This window comes from Scyliorhinus canicula, chromosome 10, assembly GCF_902713615.1.
Source record: "Scyliorhinus canicula chromosome 10, sScyCan1.1, whole genome shotgun sequence".
In the NCBI taxonomy this organism is placed as follows: domain Eukaryota; kingdom Metazoa; phylum Chordata; class Chondrichthyes; order Carcharhiniformes; family Scyliorhinidae; genus Scyliorhinus; species Scyliorhinus canicula.
This window is the reverse complement of record NC_052155.1, coordinates 99,291,090-99,314,123: the sequence shown is the minus strand read 5'-3', so window position 1 is coordinate 99,314,123 and position 23,034 is coordinate 99,291,090. Positions and strand designations below refer to the sequence as shown.

At 43.1% G+C, this 23,034-nt stretch overlaps 2 protein-coding genes across 3 annotated transcripts in view; one reads left to right on the top strand and one right to left on the bottom strand.

The window, feature by feature from the left end:
* Positions 1 to 9,611: 9,611 nt before the first annotated feature.
* nsmaf (neutral sphingomyelinase (N-SMase) activation associated factor) overlaps positions 9,612 to 23,034 on the top strand; it is a 95,122-nt gene continuing 81,699 nt past the window's right edge. Inside the window, exons 1-3 of one of the 2 annotated variants that reach the window (XR_005462074.1) lie at positions 9,612 to 9,815; positions 16,352 to 16,441; positions 22,095 to 22,173. Coding sequence is in view for 1 of the 2 variants with exons in the window: in XM_038809419.1 (XP_038665347.1) it covers positions 9,769 to 9,815; positions 16,352 to 16,441; positions 22,095 to 22,173 (216 nt within the window). In the remaining variant the exon portion in view is untranslated. The remainder of the gene's footprint in view (positions 9,816 to 16,351; positions 16,442 to 22,094; positions 22,174 to 23,034) is intronic. The other variant, XM_038809419.1, reaches the window with a different exon arrangement.
* Positions 18,066 to 19,240, bottom strand: LOC119972548 (phosphate carrier protein, mitochondrial-like). The gene has a single exon (XM_038809421.1). It carries the CDS (start codon positions 19,175 to 19,177, stop codon positions 18,074 to 18,076), a length of 1,104 nt encoding a protein of 367 aa, XP_038665349.1. The 5' UTR covers positions 19,178 to 19,240; the 3' UTR covers positions 18,066 to 18,073.

The window sequence follows — 23,034 nt, the reverse complement described above, 5'->3', positions numbered from 1 at the left end:
CAAGGATCTGTTCTGGGGCCGTTGCTGTTTGTCATTTTTATAAATGACCTAGAGGAGGGCGCAGAAGGATGGGTGAGTAAATTTGCAGACGACACTAAAGTCGGTGGAGTTGTAGACAGTGCGGAAGGATGTTGCAGGTTACAGAGGGACATAGATAAGCTGCAGAGCTGGGCTGAGAGGTGGCAAATGGAGTTTAATGTGGAGAAGTGTGAGGTGATTCACTTTGGAAAGAATAACAGAAATGCGGAATATTTGGCTAATGGTAAAATTCTTGGTAGTGTGGATGAGCAGAGGGATCTCGGTGTCCATGTACATAGATCCCTGAAAGTTGCCACCCAGGTTGATAGGGTTGTGAAGAAGGCCTATGGTGTGTTGGCCTTTATTGGTAGAGGGATTGAGTTCCGGAGCCATGAGGTCATGTTGCAGTTGTACAAAACTCTAGTACGGCCGCATTTGGAGTATTGCGTACAGTTCTGGTCGCCTCATTATAGGAAGGACGTGGAAGCTTTGGAACGGGTGCAGAGGAGATTTACCAGGATGTTGCCTGGTATGGAGGGAAAATCTTATGAGGAAAGGCTGATGGACTTGAGGTTGTTTTCGTTAGAGAGAAGAAGGTTAAGAGGTGACTTAATAGAGGCATACAAAATGATCAGAGGGTTAGATAGGGTGGACAGCGAGAGCCTTCTCCCGCGGATGGAGGTGGCTAGCACGAGGGGACATAGCCTTAAATTGAGGGGTAATAGATATAGGACAGAGGTCAGAGGTGGGTTTTTTACGCAAAGAGTGGTGAGGCCGTGGAATGCCCTACCTGCAACAGTAGTGAACATGCCAACATTGAGGGCATTTAAAAATTTATTGGATAAGCATATGGATGATAAGGGCATAGTGTAGGTTAGATGGCCTTTAGATTTTTTCCATGTCGGTGCAACATCGAGGGCCGAAGGGCCTGTACTGCGCTGTATCGTTCTATGTTCTATGTTCTATGACCTGCTGGATGGGGCATGCAGTCGAAGACTCTGGTTGAGCACTGGGACAATGCAACATATCTGCCAGACTATGCCGCCTCTGGAACCGCAAGGGAATGGGGGAGGACACCCGCTCCAGGTGGTCATCAAGGTGACGATTGCCCTGTATTTTTACGTGCCAGGTCCTTCCAGCCTGATTGGGGATCTGTCCGGGATCTCACAGGCCTTGGTGCAGAGGTGCATCCACACAGTCAAGGAGGCCCTTTATGCCTAGTGTTGTGGGCCAGGGTTTAGAGAACCCCGAAATGTATCATGGAGTTCATCTGACCCACAGCTTTTAATAGATTGTGGTATGGGGAGCACACGGCCCACTCTACAGGTATGGTACAGCAGAAATGGAAAAGTATTTTTTAAAGCAAAACAATGTTTATTTTATGAACTCAAGTTAACCTTTCCAAAACATACAGTGAACATCTTAGCAACCATTAATTCAAATACAACCCCCAAAGAATACAACACTAAGTAATTCTTAAGCTGTCCTTTTAACATCCAGAAGACTTTAAAAAAAAACTTTTAGTAGCAGGACATCAGGTTAAGGTCACTACTAAGAGCAGTTATTAGTTTTAAATCACCAAAGGATCGATTTACATTCTTTAGATTAGAGAGAGAGACTCTAATACACCTTCTGACTGTGACTGCAGCTAACCAGCTCTGAAAATGAAACATAAAACACACCCTGCAGCAAACAGCCTAAAACGAAAGTAAAAAGCTGAAAAACAGCCCAGCTCCACCCACTCTCTGACATCCCTGCAGTAATAAACACCCATTTCTTAAAGGTACTCTCACATGACACCTCCCCCAAGAAAAAAAAGATAAACCATCAACTTCAAGATGGTTTCATTTTTCACCTTTTCACTATCCTTTAAGAAATGCACACAGTAAATATACTTTTTCATTTCAAAAAACAACACACGCAAACAGGTATAATAATATAGTCCATTTCTTTGTTTTCTTCTTCCTCCAACTGAAATTGCTTCCGTTCATCACATTTGTGACAAAGCATCGGCTATCACGTTATCCCGTCCTGCCACATGTACTATTTTTAAATGAAATGGCTGTAACAATAAACTCCAGCAAAACAGCCTTGCACTATTATTCCAGAATCGCTCCAAAAACATCACTGGATTATGATCAGTATATATAATGGTGTCAGACGGATGGCTGGTCACATAAATGTAAAAATGTTGCAAAGCCAGCACCAAACTCAAAGTCTCCTTCTCAATCGTTGAATACTTTTTCTGGTGGGAATTCAATTTCTTTGAAAAATAACCAATAGGCCCCTCTAGCCCGTCGTCTTGCAGAAACACCGCACCTACACCCACATCACTCGCATCAACCGCCACTTTGAATGGTTTTGTATAATTTGGGATGGCTAACACATGAGCAGTGGTTAACACAGCCTTCAGGCCATCAAATGCCTAGTGACACTCCGCTTGTTACGCTTCTTGAGCAAGTCCATCAGTGGAGCGACCACACTGCTGAAATTCGGTACAAATTTCCGGTAAAATCCACTCATACCAAGAAATTGCATTATTTCCCATCGTGTCGAGGGTATCGGAAACTCCCCAATAACTTTTGTTTTCACATCCCGTGGGATCATTCAACCCTATCCAATTGTATGGCCAAGGAAAGTGATTTGGGCTTTTCCAAATTCACTTTTGGCTAGGTTTATCACCAAACCCGCCATCTGAAGTCGATCTGTTTTTGTTCTTCTTCCTCCAACTGAAATCCTTCTTGATTGGCAGTCTCTTTGCACAAGAAGGTCTCTGCATGATCCGTCCATTTCTCTACGCCTCAGCACTTGTCTTTAAAGTCAGATACTTTAGTTCAATCTGATCACAGAGTCCCTTGTAATTCGCCAACACAGGAGCATTGGTTAACACAGCTTTCAGGCCGTCAAATGCCTGTTGAAAGTAGGCTGTCCACTGAAATTTTCGACGTTTCTTCAGCATGTTCATCAGTAGAGCAATCACACAACAAAACTTTGCACAAATGTCCGATCAAATCCACTCATGCCAAGAAATCGCATTATTTCCCTTCATCTTGAGGGTATCGGAAACTCCTCAATAACTGTTGTCTTCACATCCTGTGTGACCATTCGACCCTGTCCAATTGTATGGCCAAGGAATGCGACTTGGGCTTTTCCAAACTCAGTTTTGGCTAGGTTTATCACCAAACCTGCCTCCTGAAGTCAATTGAATAACTCCATCAGATGTTTTAAATGTTCTTTCCATGTCTGGCTGAAAATTACCAGATTATCGATGTATACTGCACAATTGGGCAATCCTGAAATGACTTTGTTAGTTAAGCGTTGAAATGTGGCTGGGGCATTTTTCATGCCAAATGGCATAACTTTGAATTGGTATATACCATCTGGAGTCAGAAAAGCTGAAATCTCCTTCGCCCTTTCAGATAAAGGTACCTGCCTTTAAGTAAATCCAGTTTGGAAATAAAAGCTGATTGTCCCACTTTCTCAATGCAATCCTCCAAACGTGGGACAGGATAAGAGTACATTCTTGTAACTTCATTAACCTTTCTATAGTCCACACACAACCATTGGGTACTGTCTGGTTTTGGTACCATCACTATGGGTGAGCTCCATTGGCTGCAACCCACTTCAATTATGCCATTTTACGCATACTCTCAATCTCTTTGTTAACCTGTGCCAATTTTAAAGGGTTAAGTCTGTACGGATGTTGTTTGATTGGAACAGTATTTCCCACATCTACATCATGTAGATTTATTACTTCCCAATTTATCTCCACAAATATGCCCATGTAATACCAATAACTCTTTCAGGTCAGTCTGTTTTTCCTTTGGAAGGTAACATAACAATTTATCCTAATTTTTAAGAACATCCTCGTTTTCCAATTTATTTGAGGTATGTCAAATTCACAGTCATTTGGATTTGGTTCGTCACTTTGAGTTAGAATCATTAAAACCTCCTCGTATTTCTTTCTTTCCCTTTCAAAGTACCTTTTAAGCATATTCACATGACACACGCGGTGAGTCTTCCTTCTATCTGGTGTTTTTACCACATAATTTACCTCACTTAATTTCCTTTCAATCTGATAAGGTCCACAAAACCTTGCTTTTAGAGATTCACCTACCACTGGTGACAATACTAAAATTTTATCTCCACAGGCAAAACTACGAACTTTGGATTTCTTGTCCGCTACTCGTTTCATCACATTTTGTGTAACTTTTAAATGTTGTCTAGCCAATTCACCTACTCTATATAATCGTTCCCTAAAATTTGACACGTAATCCAATAATGTAATTTCTGATTTCTCACCCACCAATTTTTTCTTCATCAATTTAAGTGGTCCTCTTACCTCATGACCAACAATAAGTTCAAAAGGACTGAATTTGGTTGATTCATTAGGTGCATCCCTAATTACAAACAGTACGAATGGAATTCCTTTCCCCAATCCTCTGGATAATCATAGATTATCATAGAATTTACAGTGCAGAAGGAGGCCATTCGGCCTATCGAGTCTGCACCGGCTCTTGGAAAGAGCACCCTACCCAAGGTCAACACCTCCACCCTATCTCCATAACCCAGTAACCCCACCCAACACTAAGGGCAATTTTGGACAGTAAGGGCAATTTATCATGGCCAATCCACCTAACCTGCACATCTTTGGACTGTGGGAGGAAACCGGAGCACCCGGAGGAAACCCACGCACCCACAGGGAGGATGTGCAGACTCCGCACAGACAGTGACCCAAGCCGGGAATCGAACCTGGGACACTGGAGTTGTGAAGCGATTGTGCTATCCACAATGCTACCGTGCTGCCCGTATCTTGACAATAAGCCCTCAACATTGTTTTTAATGTCTGATGCCACCTTTCTAACGCTTCCTGTGATTCTGGATGGTACACAGTTGATTTAAATTGTTTTATTTCTAAGCTATCCATAACTTCTTTGAATAACCTTGAGGTTAAATTTGATCCTTGATCCGATTGTATTTCTGTGGGTAGTCTATAATCTAGTGAAGAATTTAAGTAACTCCTCCACAATCTTTTTAGCTGTAATATTATGTACTGGAATGGCCTCTGGAAACCTAGTAGACACATCCATTATCGCCATAAGATATTGATTCCCACTTTTTGTTTTAGGAAGCGGTCCTATGCAATCAATTAGAACCCTTGTAAAAGGTTCCTCAAATGCTGGAATGGGTATTAAGGGCACTGGTTTTATCACTGCTTGAGGTTTCCCTATCACTTGACATGTGTGACATGACTGACAAAGTTTAACTACCTCTTTATGTAGTCCAGGCCAATAAAAATGTTTTTGGATTTTAGCTTGAGTTTTCCTTATTTCCAAATGACCTCCCACTGGTACCTCATGTGCAACTCGCAACACCTCCTTTCTATACCCTATCGTCAGTACTACTTGATGAACTTCTGCCCACTTTTCATCCGCCTGCATATGTAAAGGTCTCCACTTTCTCATCAAGACATCACTTTTATGGTAATAACACTCTGGTATACACTCAGATTCCTCTTCCCTGTATGCTTCCTGATACATCCGTTTTATTTCTATATCTTTTTTCTGTAACTCCGCCAGTTTTCATGAACTAAAAATATCCACCTCATCCTCCACCTGTTCTTGTTCTTTTTCAACCATCTGATCAAACATCGTTTCTGATAATTGCACTTCAACTTCATCTTCACTCTGATTTCTCCTCTTGTCTTAACCTGTGACTTTGCGAACTTGTTACTACATAATCCGGAAAAATCCCAGGAAATTCTTCCTTCAACACTTCAGTTGTCTGATTTTCCACTGGCTTATCAACCACAGTAGGCATCACTCCCACCTGCAATCCAGCTATATCATTACCCAAGATAAACTGTATTCCTGGACAAGAAAGTTTCTCTATTACTCCTACTACCACTTCACCACTCTTCACTGGACTTTCCAGCCTTACCTTTAACTGAACTCTACTCCTCTCACCCTGAATTCCACATATTATGACCTTTTCTGGCAATATTATTCCCCAAACTACATAACTCCTCATTTCTTACCATTAAAGATTGACTAGCTCCCGCATCTCTTAAAATTGTGACTTCTTTACCTGCTCCTTCTGATACATGAGAGTAAACTTTGTGCACACTATTACATTCTTTAAAGAGATCTGGCACCTTCTTATCAATCACCTCTTGAACAGGCTGTACACTCTTTTGTACCTCCGTCACTTCACTTGGGCTTTCCTTTACCACTTTAACAAACCCCACTGTCTTATCCTGTTTTACCACATCAGCCTTCCCAGTGCTTTTCTTCAACCACCAACACTGACTTTACATGGCCTAGTTTATTACAGTGAAAACATTTGAAACTTTTCATGTCTCTTCCAACCTCCTGCATTTCATTTTTTTAATCTGAGGTACACTCTCCTTATTATCTCCCAACAGATCACCTTTACCTTTACCACTTGAGTATTTCTCATGTCCCCAGTTTCTATCCCTCACAGGCTGAAACTGATGTCGGAAACCAAGCTTTGATTTATGAACTAATTCATAATCATCTGCCATTTCTGCTGCTAATCTCGCAGTTTTAACCCTCTGCTCTTCCACATGAGTTCTTACTACATCAGGAATTGAATTTTTAAAGTCCTCCAAAAGTATAATTTCTCTGAGAGCTTCATACGTTTGGTCTATTTTCAAAGCCCTTAACCACCTATCAAAATTACTCTGATCCGTTTAAACTCCATGTAAGTTTGACCAGATTCTTTCCTTAAATTTCTAAATTTCTAAATTTATGCACCTAAGATGGATTTTTTCACCTCCTCATACGTCCCAGATACCTTGTCCGGTAGTGATGCAAATACTTAATTAGCCCTACCTACCAGCTTTGTTTGAATCAGTAATCCCACATGTCCTGTGGCCATTTCATTTCTTTAGCTACCTCTCAAATGAAATGAAAAAGGCTTCTACCTCCTTCTCGTCAAACCTTGGCAATGCTTGGACATATTTAAATAGATCCCCACCAAGCCTTCGACTATGACGCTCTTTCTCACTATCCTCATCACTTTTATCCAACTGTTTACGCCTGCCAATTTGAACTGACTGTCATGTTTCATGGCCATTTTCTGAAGTTCAAATTATCTCTCTTTATCTTTTTCCCTGATCTGTATCACCCTTTCGCTTTATTTTTGTTCTGCTAGGGCTATTCTTTCTGTTTTCCTTTCTTCTCTCTCTTTTTCCGATCTCACTCTTTCTTTTTCCTCTCTCTCTCTTTCGTATTTAAGCTGCTTTACTTCTTTCTCATGTTCCATTTGTTTAACTTGTAACTAAATTTTTGCCAATGAGCCAAACTGTATCTAGGGCAACTTTAAATGCTTAGCCACCGACATAATGACCTCATTTTTTCGCATTTTGTCAGGTAATGTTAACTGCAATGTTTTTGCCAAATCTAACAGTCTGCTTTTAGTCTCTGTTCGTAAGGTACTGCGTGTGATCATCTCCACCCCCAAAAACTTCAGAGCTTCTGAAAGAGCCATTGCCCACAACACACTCCCTACCTACACTAAAATACCACACGTGAAAAGCACCCACATTATGTTCACCTCTCACTGTCTTTAAGTTCACAAAGGCAATCCAATAGGTAGACTTTTATCCCCCTCGAGCCCCCAATTTGTTATTGGCCCTGGTTTAGAGAACCCCAAAGTGTATCATGGAGTTCACCTGACCCACAACATTTTACTAGATTGTGGTATGGGGAACACACGGCCCACTCTACAGGTGTGGTACAGCAGAAATGGAAAAGTATTTTTTTAAAGCAAAACAATGTTTATTCTTTGAACTCAAGTTAACCTTTTTAAAACATACAGTAAACATCTTAGCAACCATTAATTCAAATAGAACCCCCAAAGAATACAACACTAAGTAATTCTTAAGCTGTCCTTTTAACATCCATAAGACTTTAAAAAAAACTTTCCGGCAGAAGCACATCAGGTTAAAGTCACTACTAAAGGCAGTTATTAGTTTTAAATCACCAAAGGATCGATTTACGTTCTTTAGATTAGAGAGAGAGACTCTAATAAACCATCTGGCTGTGACAGCAGCTATCCAGCTCTGAAAAAGATACTTAAACACACCCAGCAGCAAACAGCCTGAAGCGAATGTAAAAAGCTGACAGACAGCCCAGCACCACTCACTCTCTGACATCACTGCAGTAATAAACACCCATTTCTTAAAGGTACTCTCACATGACACTAGACACCTCAATACGGCTATTTCAATGTGGACTGAGCCCATCAGGATGCCTGAGTGCACGGGCAGTGGGGTTCACCACAATCAATGGGATGCTCCAGGTCCAGGGGGTGATCGACGGGATGCATGTTCCCTAATAGGCACCTGCGGATAACAGGCTGCTGTACACAAATCGAAATGGGTTCCACTCATACACTTCTGTGCCCGGTACCCGGGCAGTGTGCATGATGTCTTCATCCTGGCACACTCAACATTTCTGTCGGCCCCAGTGAGAGTGTCACTGGGCTGTGTCGGTTGCTCTGGGAGTATCTCTGGGCTGTGTCAGTCCCAGTGAAAGTGTCTCTGGGCTCAATCCATTACTGTGTAAGTGTTTCTGGACTATGTCAGTTGCTGTGAGAGGGTTTCTGAGCTGTGTCTGTTGCTCTGGAAGTGTCTCTGGGCACTGTTGTTGCCAGTGGTAGTGTCTCTGAGCTCCGTAGGTCCCAGTGGTAGTGTCTCTGGGCTCTGTTGGTCCCAGTGGGAGTGTCTCTGGGCTCTGTCGGTCCTAGTGGGAGTGTCTCTGGGCTCCGTCTGTCCCGGTGGGAGTGTCTCTGGGCTCCGTAGGTCTCAGTAGGAATGTCTCTGGGCTCTGAGCGTCCCAGTGGGAGTGTCTCTTCCCTATGTCGGTGCCAGTGGGAGTGTCACTTCCCTATGTCGGTGCCAGTGGGAGTGCCTCTGGGCTCTGTCGGTGCCAGTGGGAGAATCTCTCGGCACTGTCGGTGCCAGTGGGAGTGTCTCCTGGCTCTGTTGGTGCCAGTGGGAGAGTCTCTGGGCTGTCGGTGCCAGTGGGAGTGTCTCTGTGGTCTGTCGGTGCCAGTGGGCGGTCCTTGCTGCATCGGTGCCAGTGGCAGTGTCCCTGGGCAGTGTCGGTGCCAGTGGGAGTGTCTCTGGGCTGTGTCGATGCCAGTGGGAGTGTCCCTGGGCAGTGTCGGTGCCAGTGGGAGTGTCTCTGGGCTGTGTCGGTGCCAGTGGGAGTGTCTCTGGGCTGTGTCGATGCCAGTGGGAGTGTCCCTGGGCAGTGTCGGTGCCAGTGGGAGTGTCTCTGGTCTGTGTTGATGCCAGTGGGTGTGTCTCTGGGCAGTGTCGGTGCCAGTGGGAGTGTCTCTGGTCTGTGTTGATGCCAGTGGGCGTGTCTCTGGGCTGTGTCGGTGCCAGTGGGAGTGTCTCTGGTCTGTGTCGGTGCCAGTGGGAGTGTCTCTGGGCTGTGTCGGTGCCGGTGGGAGTGTCTCTGGGCTGTGTTGGTGCCAGTGGGAGTGTCTCTGGGCAGTGTCGGTGCCAGTGGGAGTGTCTCTGGGCTGTGTCGGTGCCAGTGGGAGTGTCTCTGGGCTGTGTCGGTGCCAGTGGGAGTGTCTCTGGGCTGTGTCGGTGCCAGTGGGAGTGTCTCTGGGCTGTGTTGATGCCAGTGGGCGGGCCTTGCTTCCGGCTGCGCTTCCTGTTGTGTGAGTCTCGGTGTCTCCCGGGCCCGGCACTGATGCCTCGTATTCGGAATGGCCTTTGTGAAGAAGCAGCAGCAGCAACAGCGCTGCAGGGAGAGGTCAGTACCCGGGGAGCTTGACAATGCTGCAGCTGCACTCGAACCCCCGGCTGTGGGTAGAAAACTAGGCCGAGGAACCGGGCCAACCTGTGTGAGGCCGCGCGGGGGTCGAGATGGTAACTCGCTGAGGGACCCGGCCCTGCGGTCGGATAGCCGGCTGCAGCTGTTGATTAGAAGTTTTTTTTGTGTTGATGTTTGACTGGCTGTGTGGCAGTGAAAGTGTTTTCTGTTTTAGCTGGTTCCTGTCGTCAGACCCGGATCTTTCTGGCTTATTTTTAAACCCCCTTCGGGTATTGTAGTTGCTATAACTTTCTTTTTGCTTTCTTAAAGTTGACTTCCTCGTCCAGAGAATTACAGTTTAAAATTACTTCGCAGTTTCTTTTCCCGTTGTTGTGTCACTGGTATTGCAATTTACAAGATACACAAGCGACAGTCCTGTATCATGTGGTAAAAGCTCCTCAGCCTTCACTCCGGCTGCTTTGAACTGCCTGTTAGATTTTCCACAAGGCTTTTCCACTTTGGTTTGAACCAAATCAACACTCAGTGGTGTGAAAGATCATAGCAAGCCTCTCAAGTTTTGTTGGGGAGTGTTTTGTTAGATTGTGCATAGAATTAAGTCATAGCTCCAAGTCCAGTCAATAACTGAGCCACAGAGACCAGGGGGCTTTAAAAAAAAACAATCTTTATTATTGTGACAAGTAGGCTTACATTAACACTGCAGTGAAGTTACTGTGAAAATCCCCGAGTCGCCACATTCCGGCACCTGTTCGGGTACACAGAGGAAGAATTCAGAATGTCCAATTCACCCAACAAGCACGTCTTTCGGTAGGAAACCGGAGCACATGGAGGAAACCCACTTGGTTATGGGATGTGAGCATCACTGGCTAGATCAAAATGTATTGCCCATCCTTAACTGCCCTTGAGAAACTGGTGATGGTGTACGGCTTTCTTGATCCACTACAGTCCCTGCCAGGTTTAATTTTAAAAAAATGCCTATGGCAGGGTCTCAGATGTCAAGTTTAATAACCCCTCTTAGCGAGATGGTGGCACTGTTGCCTCTCATCGCCATGGACCCGGGTTCAATTCTGGCCTTGGGTTACTGATGTGTTGAGTTTGTACATTGTCCCCGTGTCTGCATGGATTTCCTCCACGTGCTCCGGTTTCCTCCCGCAGTCCAAAGATGTATGGGTTCGGGGGATTGGCCATGGTAAATTGCCCTTGGTGTCCAGGGATGTGCAGGTTAGGTTATGGGATTTTGGGATAAGGCAGAGTGGACATGTGTAGGGTGCTTTTATAAAAAAAATCATTTTGTGGGCTGTGGGTGTCGCTGGTTAGGCCAGCATTTGTTATCCATCCCTAGTTGTCCTTCAGAAGGTGATGGTGATTTAGTTGACATCTTGAACTGTTGCAGTCCTTGAGATGTAGGTATACCCACTGTGCTGTTAGGGAGAGTGTTCCAGGATGTTGTGCAGTGGGGTTCCCAGGGATCTGCTGCTCTTGTCCTTCTAGATGTTTGTGGTCGTGGGTTTGCAACTCGATGGGACAAATGGCCTCTTTCTGCACTGTATGATTCTTGGCTACAGTGGTGACAAAGATTGCATTTTCTCTGTGCTTCAGGGCTAGGAAGCAGGAATTCAGTCAAGCTTCATGCCCTTGATCATTATGTTCAAAAGTGTAGAATGTGGACAATGAGAATAGAATTGTCATTGCTTCTGTAGTTAAATAATTTGCTGGTGCCCATTGTTTAAGGTCAGAGATTAATAATGGGTACTGCTAGTTAGACATGATATCTGCTTGATCCCGTGCTTATGGACTGAATACTTGTTGGGAAGGGAGATTTTTTTTTAAAAAGTGCAAGCCATAAGGTTGAAATTTAATAGCCTTCTGATTGATGTCCAGCCAAGAGTTATTTGTAATCTGAATCGAGTATTGAGTTACAGCTTTTACTTTGCTGTCCTATACTTTGAGTAAAGTGTGCAGAGTGACTTAAGTGACTCCTGGGCTTTCTACAAAAAAGTACAATTTTGTCCTTTTAAAAGCAGTTAGACGGTTACATGGGCAGGGTGGGTATAGAGGGATGTGGGCCAAATGCAGGCAAGTGGGACAAGCTTAGTGAAACTGGGTGGCATGGACCAGCTGGGCCAATGGGCCTGTTTCCATGCTGTAAACATCTATGATGACTCTCTGTTGATGTAACCTTAATTTCTTCTGTTGCCATTTTGGCAGCCACTTTGAACCTGAGTCCATTACGTTGCTATCTCATTTTCCCCCCTACTTTTCTTTCACCTCTCTTACTATCTACTTTCACTCAGTGTCTACTTTTGGATGATGCTGTTCTGTGTTTTCCGACATTAAAGATTCTATATAATTGTAGATTGCTATACTTGAATAAAAAGCATGATGTCTGGTCTAGTGAGTTCTATTTGTGTAAGTCCGCTGTAACTGAGTATTTATTTCTTTCAGCATCTGCCAGTGTGTGTCAAAAAAAGTTTAAATATAATAAAGTAAGCACAGTACATGTTCCTGTTTACTGCATCATAATTTCACTTTTTTCATTTAGTGTTCACTCCATGGTCATGTAAAATATTATTGCAGAACAGGAACTAGATTAAAAGTAGTCCTTTAATTATGTTGAATTCTTTGAGAAACCCATGCATTCCTTGTGAGTCACAGGATAGTATTGTGAGGAAATTAATTTGCAGTTGGAAGCAAAGCGATAGGTCACTTGTGATGAATTATATATTGGTAAATACACAGTTCAGTGAAATATGCTTTTGTGACCATATTACATCACTGTGTAACTGTAATGAGTTATTGATCATGAAAGTTGCTTTCGCGACATTAGGAAGCACTTCTACACATAAAGGATGGTAGATGTTTGAAACTCTGCTAGATCAATTGTTAATTTAAAATTTGCTAAGATTTTTGTGAGCCATAGGTTTTAAGGATATAGAACAAAGACAGATATATGGAGTTACGTTAAAGGTCAGCCATGATCTTGTTGAATGGCAAACATGTCTGAGGGGCTAAATGGCCCAACTCCTGTCCTGGAGTGTACCTGTGATCTGCCTTTTGTGTCCTAGAACTATGAATGACCCCACTGACCTACAGTGTCACTGTAGGCAGCACACTTGAGTGTTTCAGCTTGCTCTTGTCCAGACATCCTCAGCATTCTGTATTAGTATTGAGCAGCAGCTTGAGCAAGATGATGTCCCATCGTCGGTGACTTTGGTTCCATAAGTACCTTTAATCATCTTCCTCAATTACCCTGTGCTAGGCCTTGTCCTTTGCTGTCTTCCATTGGCTGTGCTGACGGTGCCCCAAGTCTGAGTGCTGCATTCCCTGTCTTTGTGCGAGACTAAGTCTTTTGAAGTACAGTTTCTCACCCAATCCTAACTCCAGCACCTCCCTACTGTCATGCTGCTAACTCTTCAAGCTGATTTGCATATTTCTACTGTGTCCCCCACCTCTTCATTCCCTTGTCTCCAGACCATATTCTTTTAAAAAAAATAAATTTAGAGTACCCAATTTGTTTTTTCCAATTTGAGGGGCAATTTAGCGTGGCCAATCCAACTACCCTGCACATATGTTTGGGTTGCGGGGGTGAGACCCACGCAGAACAGGGAAAATGTGTAAACTCCATACAGACAGTGACCTGGGGCCAGGATCGAACCCAGGTCCTCGGTGCCGTGAGGCAGCAGTGCTAACCACTGCTTCGCCCATGCCGCCCCTGTCAGACCATATTCTCAGACATTACTAAAAACTAATTTAAATTGAATATCTGGGTTTCAACTATTTATTGAATTTTTTGTCCTTTCTTATGTTTTGAATTTACATTGACATAGCCAGCTAAGGTATATCCCCTTCTTGGCCTTGTGTTGTAATGACCCCAATCCCCTGCACTCTCACCCTTCTTCCCAAGGCGAGCCTATTTTCATCAGTAAGAATTTATCTTCAGTGATTTTAGTTCAATTTGTCAATCCATGTTCTCTGTCTTGTTGACTTCTCCTTTCTGTACCAAACCCATGTCCCAGTATTCATCTCTGACAGTCTGACACCCATGACCAAAAGAGTAAAAAGTGTTAGTTGAATAAATCAATAATGTATTTTTGAGAAATTCACAGAAAGAGTGGAATATAGGTGGGAGAGGAGTCTGAATTTACAGGAAGGTGATTAATTGAAATGGATCATAGGGTGTGAGATGTATAGAGGAAATAAGAAAGCATCCAAACTGTATAGAGTGTAGACGGCAATAAGAATGAGGGATCGGCTATGAGTTTAGCTACTTGCTCCGAGTGACTGGGGGCCCAAAGTTAAATCCAAGCCAAGAGTCCTGGGTGTGTGTTCTCTGTCAGTGGGGAATGTCTGGCATTCTTCATTAGTGGCCAACTCAACAGTTTGGCAATGAAGGACATTCTCCATACTGCAAAATAACGTGTCTGTCCCAGCCACTAGATCCAGGCTACCTATCAACATTAAATCATACTGAGAAAGATGGACTGACACACCAGGCTGCAGCAAAATGGCCGAGGAGTCTTGATCAAGTATGAGCTGAGGAAATGCAGGATAAGGCCCAAAGTAAAAATCATACAAACAAGCTTTGACGATGCCCTAATTTATTCTCTATTGTTAATGTTTTTAAATATTAAAATGAAGGTAATGCTAGTAGAATCTATGCTGTTTGCTGAGGAAGATTGGCAGTTGCCAAATATTTGCAGAGTAAGTTCCTGATCCTGTTGGATGTTTAGTGACAGCTCTGAGAAGACGTGTTAATTATTTGAACACGGTGAGCAATAAATTCAACAGCATACCTGTGAGTCATTGACTATTTATACTGTACTTCAGAAACATAATTATGGCAATGAACAACTGTTTTCCAAATGCTGGCAGTTATATATCTGCTATAAGTTGTGGTTTATACTCCAAGCTAGAAAACCTGTTTTTGTTTTGCTTGTTGCATTGACGTGATGCTAAATTTGGCAACAACCTTTTGTTTTAATACAGATTTATAGGTTTGAAAAACTGTTAAAACAAAGTTACTTACTGCTTAAAATACCATATATTGAACCTAAACTAACACCTGCTTCAGCTTGTCATACCAAGAAGTGTCTTATGAAAGACAGATTCAAGTGAAAAGAAAAGGGCTAGATCGATTATGTTTTAGACTTGGTAAAGTACTAAAATTGCTAACAGCCCGGGTACCTCACAGCCTAGAATGGTGATGTGCTTCCATAAGCGTATGCATACAAACCAATGGGCAAACCTCTGACTGGCAGGAAACATTAGCCATCATTTCTTTGATTCGCTTTGTCAAATTTTACCATGGTTTCTTTGCTGATAATCACTTATTGCCACAAATAGGCTTCAATGAAGTTACTGTGAAAAGCCCCTAGTCGCCACATTCTGGCGCCTGTTTGGAGAGGCTGGAATGGGAATTGAAACTGTGCTGCTGGTATTGTTCTGCATTACAAGCCAGCTGTCTTAACCTACTGTGCTAAACTAGCCCCTGGATGATACTATTGGCAACTTGCACAGAAATTTGTTTAGAAGCTTAGTAGCATACAGTAGGATGCAAAGACCAATGCAAAATAGGCGTAAATTGGAGCTCACAGAAAGCATGGGACTTATGCCATATTCCTTCTTTAGGTCCCTTTTAATCAGAGTGATATGGAAATTGAAATTTGAAGACGTCAAACCACAATTCTTCCACATTAAGCATGACATGTTTAAAATAAAAATATAGTTATGATTTTTCTCTTTATGTATCAGTTTCTGACATGAAAGGTTATAGAAAATACTTTGCAGGTTTTTTTTAAAGAACAGAAATAGTGACTCTGGATTCTGCTACAGATAATATACATTTGGTGTAACTTTATGTTATTCAGAACTGGTGCAAGTGTTTTATCAAAACACAAAACACTTGTGTTTTCTGGTCTTTTGCTTTGGGGCTGAGCAATGTTAATCAGATGATTTGGGTTTCAGTGAATGTAACGGGGAAATGTGCCAACGATTAAGGAAATTTGCACGTATCGATGTTTCAGTCTAAAGTTGGTGTAAATTACTTGCATGTACAATTCTGGGTGGGGGAAAATGGCACAGCTCCGCAGTTATCTTGTAATTATACTAAATTTGCCAGGAAATTAAGATCCAATGTTTTACTTTCACAAGAGTCATTCTTATAATATTTTTCCTACATCTCTTACTTTTCTGAAGTAATTTGCTGTATGGTGTGCTTATTGGTACAATTTTCTCCTTTCTTTGTTGTATGCATAATATATGCTATTGTGTGAAAATCTGAGGGATATCTGTTTTAATTTTGTAATCTTAAATTTACATGGTTTCTGAATACCCTAATTTGTGTTTGATTGAAAAACTGCAGTGACTTAGTGTGTTTAAGTAAATTGTGTATAAATCAAATAACTGTTCCTCTTGATATCTGCTAAAAAAAATAACCTAAATATGTTGCTTTGGCATTTGGCAATGGAAAATAATTTATTTTTGGTGCCCCAGTTCATATTTATTTTTATATCAAACAGGTTCTCTCTGCTGATGCTTGACCTCGAAGAGTATTACTTTGACCATCACACATTTTATTATGTATTTACCAACAATAAAGGAGAAAAAAGGTACTGTATGAATTCTGAAAATGTCACTTCAAGTTATTGTGTTGGGTAATTGGTGTCTGTTTCTCCCTATTTGTCAGCAGCACTGTCGTTTGACAAACCAAGTCTGTATGAAGGATAGCTGTGATGTGAAAAAGCAGCTAATCTTGCGCTAAGAAACTAACTACAATGCATTTGGGGAATAATATTCCTGAAGTTAGTTAAGAGATGGAAAATTCCTCTAATTTTAAGCTTTATATGGGATAAAAACAGAGTTGAATTTCTAATCCTTGATCCAAGACGTCAAAGGCCAAATACTTGGCCATGTTCTTTTGAAAGATTTTGCAAATAATTAAATGATGCACTTTTTTATAAACAAGATGCTACAATTGGCCTCTTTCATCCTGCGTTAGGGATAAAACTCAGTACTATCACCCTTCTGACTGACATCTGATGATTGTTGCTGCACATGGATAAATATAAACATCAGGTGAGGCCAGGGGTAGACCCCGTTTTGATGTCCTTCACAAATGCTAGGCTGCCACTATTTACACTCGGATAAGACCATAAGACATAGGAGCAGAATTAGGCCAATTGCCCCATCAAGTCTGCTCCGCTATTCAATCACGGCTGATGTGTTTCTCGTCCCCATTCTCCTATCTTCTCCCCATAACCCCTGATCTCCTCATTAATCAAGAAGCCCTAGCTATCTCTGTCTTAAAGACACTCAGCGATTTGGCTTTCACAGCCTTCTGCGGCAAAGTGTTCCACAGATTCACCACTCTCTGGCTGAAGAATTTCTTTGTTTTAAAGGATCGTCCCTTCGGTCTGAGGCTATGCCCTCTGGTTCTAGTTTTTCCTTCCAGTGGAAACATCCTCTCCATGTCCACTCTATCCAGGCCTCAAAGTCTCCTGTAAGTTTCAATATTATCCCCCCTCATCCTTCTAAATTCCAAAGAGTAAAGACCCAGAGCCCTCATCCGCTCCTCATATGACAAGCTCTTCATTCCAGGGATCATTCTCGTGAACCTCCTCTGGACCTTTTCCAAGGCCAGCATATCCTTCCTTAGATACGGGGCCCAAAACTGGGGCAGCACGGTAGCATTGTGGATAGCACAATTGCTTCACAGTTCCAGGGTCCCAGGTTCGATTCCGGCTTAGGTCACTGTCTGTGCAGAGTCTGCATATCCTCCCCGTGTGTGCGTGGGTTTCCTCCCACAGTCCAAAGATGTGCAGTTAGGTGGATTGGCCATGATAAATTGCCCTTAGTGTCCAAAATTGCCCTTCATGTTGGGTGGGGTTACTGGGTTATGGGGATAGGGTGGAGTTGTTGACCGTGGGTAGGGTGCTCTTTCCAAGAGCCGGTGCAGACTCGATGGGCCGAATGGTCTCCTTCTGCACTGTAAATTCTATGAATTCTATGAACTGCTCACAATTTTCCAAATGGGGTCTGGCCAGCGCTTTACACAGTCTCAGGAGTACACCCCTACTCTTTTTTTTTTTCTTGGGTCATAGTTCTTTATTCTGAATCAAAGCTGAATACTTTGCACTCTGCCACAGCTCATCAACATTACAGACATGATACTTTCAGTATTAAATAGCTCTTTTTTTTTTTTACATGTCTTATGAAGCGAAAAATCAAGTCCATGTATTTCCCTACAGCCCAAGTTTCTTCTTTAGTGATGCTGGCATCTCTGGAGGTGGTGGGCAAGGAAGCCTGAAGTACACCTTAACAGAGTCGTAGATAAACCACTGCAAGGTAGCCAGAGTACCAATCATGATAATACGGGCAATAAGCCCCTTCCACACACCTAAAGGTCCAAGTCTTTTCAGAACCTGTACTGCAGAGCTACCCTTTTCCTTGTTCAGCACCGACACCACAGAGTCAGCAGGGTGAAACACAATAGCACAAAACGCACCAGCAATATAACCAGCAACAAAAGTCACCACCAGCTGCTCAGCTTTGGTACAATCAGCACGAGGTTTGGGCACCACATATATGTACAATGCTTCTACCGTGCGCTCAAAGCAAGCAAACTTCATTATTGTGTAGGGAATCTGTCTCATCCACAGGGGGCCAACACCTTTGTAGAATGCCCAAATTCCTCCTTCAGCCTGCATTTTAGGAAAAGCTTCTCTCAGAGTGTTTGCATAACTAGGTTGGGTTTGAATTCGGACCTTACAAGCCTCCATTGGAGCAAGTGCAATATCAGCAAAGAATTCAGCACTGGCAGATGCAGCAAGATACAGAGACGTGCGCCAGAGGTACGCATTTTCTTCACCCAGCAAGTCACCATAAATATTCTTGAAAACTTCATAGAAACCAAATTTGCACAACCCTTGCATTGAATAGCCAATGAAGGTTGTGGCCCATCCTTTCCCCAGACCACGGATACCATCTTCTTTCACAGTGATAGAAAACCCTTTGAAGATGCTCTGGTATTTTCCAGGATCCACCTGAATGCGACACTTCACCAGATCCAAGGGTACAACAGCAGTGTGTGTTAGACCACAACTCAGGATACCTCCAAAGCCACACAAAGCATAAAACTTGGGAGAGCCATATTCACAGCTGTATTCCTCTTTAACCGCGCGGGCGGCGGCGGCAGCAGCGAAACGGCGGCGAGCTGGAGGTGCCGTCAGATGGCTCGAGACTGAGGACTGTGCCGTGTGAGCAGCCGCGGTATTGGAAACGAGCTGGAAGCGGGACGAGCTGAAGGGATTTGCTGCAGCGACGCTCAGCAGGCCCGAAGAGAACATGGCGGCGGCGGCGGCAGCACCTCCAGGATCCGCGGAGAAAATGGCGGCCTAGTACACCCCTACTCTTGTAATCTAGTCTTCTCAACGTGAATGCTAACATTGCATTTGCCTTCCGACTGAACCTGGACGTTAACCTTGAGAGAATCTTGAACTAGAACTCCTAAGTCCCTTTGTGCTTCTGATTTCCTAAGCATTTCCCCATTAAAAAAATAGCCTATGCATCCATTCTTCCCTCCAAAGTGTGTAACTTCACACTTTTCCACATTGTATTCCATCTGCCACTTCCTTGCCCACTCCCCTAACCTGTCCAAGTCCTTTTGCAACCCCGACCCCTGCTTCCTCAATACTACCTGTCCTTCTGCATATCTGAATACTTAGCAACAGTGCCTTTTCATAGAATTTACAGTGCAGAAGGAGGCCATTCAGCCCATCGAGTCTGCACCGGCTCTTGGAAAGAGCACCCTACCCAAGGGCAATACCTCCAGCCTATACCCATAACCCAGTAACCCCATCCAACACTAAGGGCAATTTTGGACACTAAGGGCAATTTATCATGGCCAATCCACCTAACCTGCACATCTTTGGACTGTGGGAGGAAACCGGAGCACCCAGAGGAAACCCACGCACACACGGGGAGGATGTGTAGACTCCGCACAGACAGTGACTCAAGCCGGAATCGAACCTGGGGACCCTGGAGCTGTGAAGCGATTGTGCTATCCACAATGCTACCGTGCTGCCCACTAAAATCTAGTGGAGAATGTGGGCATCGATCCCACTACCTCTCACATGCGAAACAAGCACTCTACCACTTGAGCTAATTCCCCCTAATAATGGTTCCTTCTTCCAGATCATTATGTATATTGTGAAAAGGTGTGGTCCTAACACCGACCCCTGAGGCACACCACTAGTCACCGGCTGCCATCCTGAAAAAGACCCCTTTATCCCCACTCTCTGCCTTCTGCCAGTCAACCAATCCTCTATCCATGCCGGTATCTTACCCTTAACACCATGGGCTCATAACCCATTTAACAGGCTCCTATACGGCACCTTGCCAAAGGCCTTCTTGAAATCTAAATAGATAACGTACACAGGTTCTCCTTTGTCTAACTTCCTTGTTACCTCCTCAAAGAATTCTAACAGATTTTTCAGACATGACCTCCCCTAGACGTGGCCGTGCTGACTCAGTCCTATTTTATCATGCACTTCCAAGTACATTGCAATCTCATCTTTAATAACGGACTCTAAAATCTTACCAATGACCGAAGTCGGGCTAATGGACCTATAATTTCCTGTCTCCTGCCTCCCTCCCTTCTTAAGCAGGGATGTGACATTCTCCAATCCTTTGGTACCCTCCCTGCTTCTAGTGATTCCTGAAAGATCCACCAATGCCTCCACAATCACCTTGGCTATTTCCTATAGAACACTGGAGTATAGTCCACCCAGTCCAAGTGATTTATCCACCTTCAGATCTTTCAGTTTCCCCAGAACCTTCTCCTTAGTGATGGCCACTACACTCTCCTCAGCCCCCTGATTCTCCCTGAGTTCTGGTATCCCACTGGTGTTTTCCACCATGAAGACTGATGCAAAGTAATTATTTGGTTCCTCTGCCATTTCTTTGTTTCTTATTACTACTTCTTTAGCCTCATATTCCATTAGTCCAATGTCTATTCTTGCCTCTCTCTAAGAACAACCTCTTCCTATCTTCTAGCTCGCTTGCACTCCTATTTCATCTTCACCCTCCTTATTGCATTTTTAGTTGTCCTCAGCTCACTTTTAAAGGCTTCCCAATCCTCTGGCTTCCCACTTATCCTCCCCACTTTGAATGCTTTCCTTTTGCTTTTATGCTGTCCTTGACTACTCTCCTCATCCATGGATGCCCCGTCCTTGCCTTATCATGCTTCCTCCTCCTTGGGATTAATTTCTTTTTTGTTATAAATTTAGAGTACCCAATTCATTTCTTCCAATTAAGGGGCAATTTAGCATAGCTAATCTACCTATTTTGGATTGTGGGAGCGATCCCACGCAAACACGGGGAGAATGTACAAACTCCACACGGACAGTGACCCAGAGCCGGGATCGAACCTGGGATCTCGGTGCCATAATGCAGCAGTACAAACCACTGTGCCACTGTGCTGCCCCCTTGGGATGAATTTCTGTTGTGCCTCCGAATAACTTCCAAAAATCCCTGCCATTGTTGTTCCACTGTATTTGCTGCTGACCGCACCTTCCAATCAACTCTGGCCAGCTCCCGCTCCTGTCTTTGTAGTTACCTTTATTTAATTGTAATACTGTTACATCTGAGTCCAGCTTCTTCCTCTCAAACTGCAGGGTATATTCTATCATAATGTGGCCACTGCCCCCTAAGGGTTCCGTACATTAAGTTCCCTCATCAAGCCTGCCTCATTACCCATCACCAAATACAGATGATGGATGGCCACTTGGGTGGTGGCTGTCAGTACTTGTGGCATATACAATCATTTTATTTTTTTAAAAAAGCTTTTCAACATTTATGTCTAATCTTTTTCGGGTGTACAATCTAACATTAAAAAGTTTGGATCCAAAGAGATGCTTCTACTTCTGTGTGAAGAATTTTTTGATGAAAAAGAACTTTATGTTATGTTAACAACTATAGTGAATACGTGCCATACATATCCTTTATAAGAGAGCCTGCAACACACTTGGAAACACTGCTGTTTGTTTCTTTCCCCTTACCTTTTTTAATGTGTTATTTCGTTTAATAGCTAATATATGTGTATCCATGTTATAGTAACACTTTCTATGGGGGAATGTAATGTTTTTTCCAACACATTTGGCCCTGTTTCCAGCTGACTAGTTGCTATGGGCCTGAGCTCAATATATTAATTTTCTATGATGATATATTTACCTGGACGCTAACTTATACCTTCATTTGTTGCAGATCAATTAAAGGTTCCTTGAAGATATGTTCAAAATCACTGATCTTTGAACCTGATCAAATGTCAGAACCTGTTTTAAAGGTACAGTCAATAAGAACTGTTTCACGTGTGTACAATACTTGGTATTCAATCATTATTTATGTTACATATCTCGCATACTTATTCTTCACGACTAGGTATTAGGTGTAAACTGGTAAGGATTCAATTTGCCATATACTTCTATTTGCCTTTCAGCTCTTTTAACTCATAATTTACATTTCCAATGTCAGTGATGTGATCTTCTATGGCATCACGATGTGCATTTTCTTTTCCCCTGCATCCGATAATCTTCTGGCCTCAGGCTTTGCCACTGGCCTGATGAAAAACAGTGTTCCCTCAGCAAGCTTGTAGCATAGTTATTTTCTTTAAATCTTTTACAGTTGATCAGAAACTGAATCTGTTCAACTTTGGATTGTGTTTAAAAGCTGCAGTGAGCAAATTCTTTCCTTCTTCAGTTTTCATGTTTCAAGACTTCAAATCACTTAGACAACACTGGATAAAAGCAAATTACTGTGGATGCTGGAATCTGAAACGAAAGAGAAAATGCTGGAAAATCTCAGCAAGTCTGGCAGCATCTGTAGGGAGAGAAAAGAGCTTAACATTTCGAGTCCGATGACTCGTTGTCAAAGCAACACTTAGACAACACCGCTGTTTGTTTCTTTTTCCTTATCTTACTGACTTACAATTGTGTATCCCGGAAAAGTTTTCTTCAATACTTGCTGTCCCAATCAACAATCTGCACCCACTAGCAGACAAAAATGCCTGGCACTCCAGAAAGCACTCAAATCACTACTTGCATCCCTGTCTGCCTTCTGCAGATAATGCAGCCTGTGGCACTTGAAGGCAGCCTTGCATCCTACACCCTACCATATCAAGCCACTCCACCTATCAGCTCCCAGTCAA

Coding starts and splice junctions, on each gene's coding strand:
- LOC119972548 (XM_038809421.1), bottom strand. CDS start 19,177: ATGTTCTCTTCGGGCCTGCTGAGCGTCGCTGCAGCAAATCCCTTCAGC.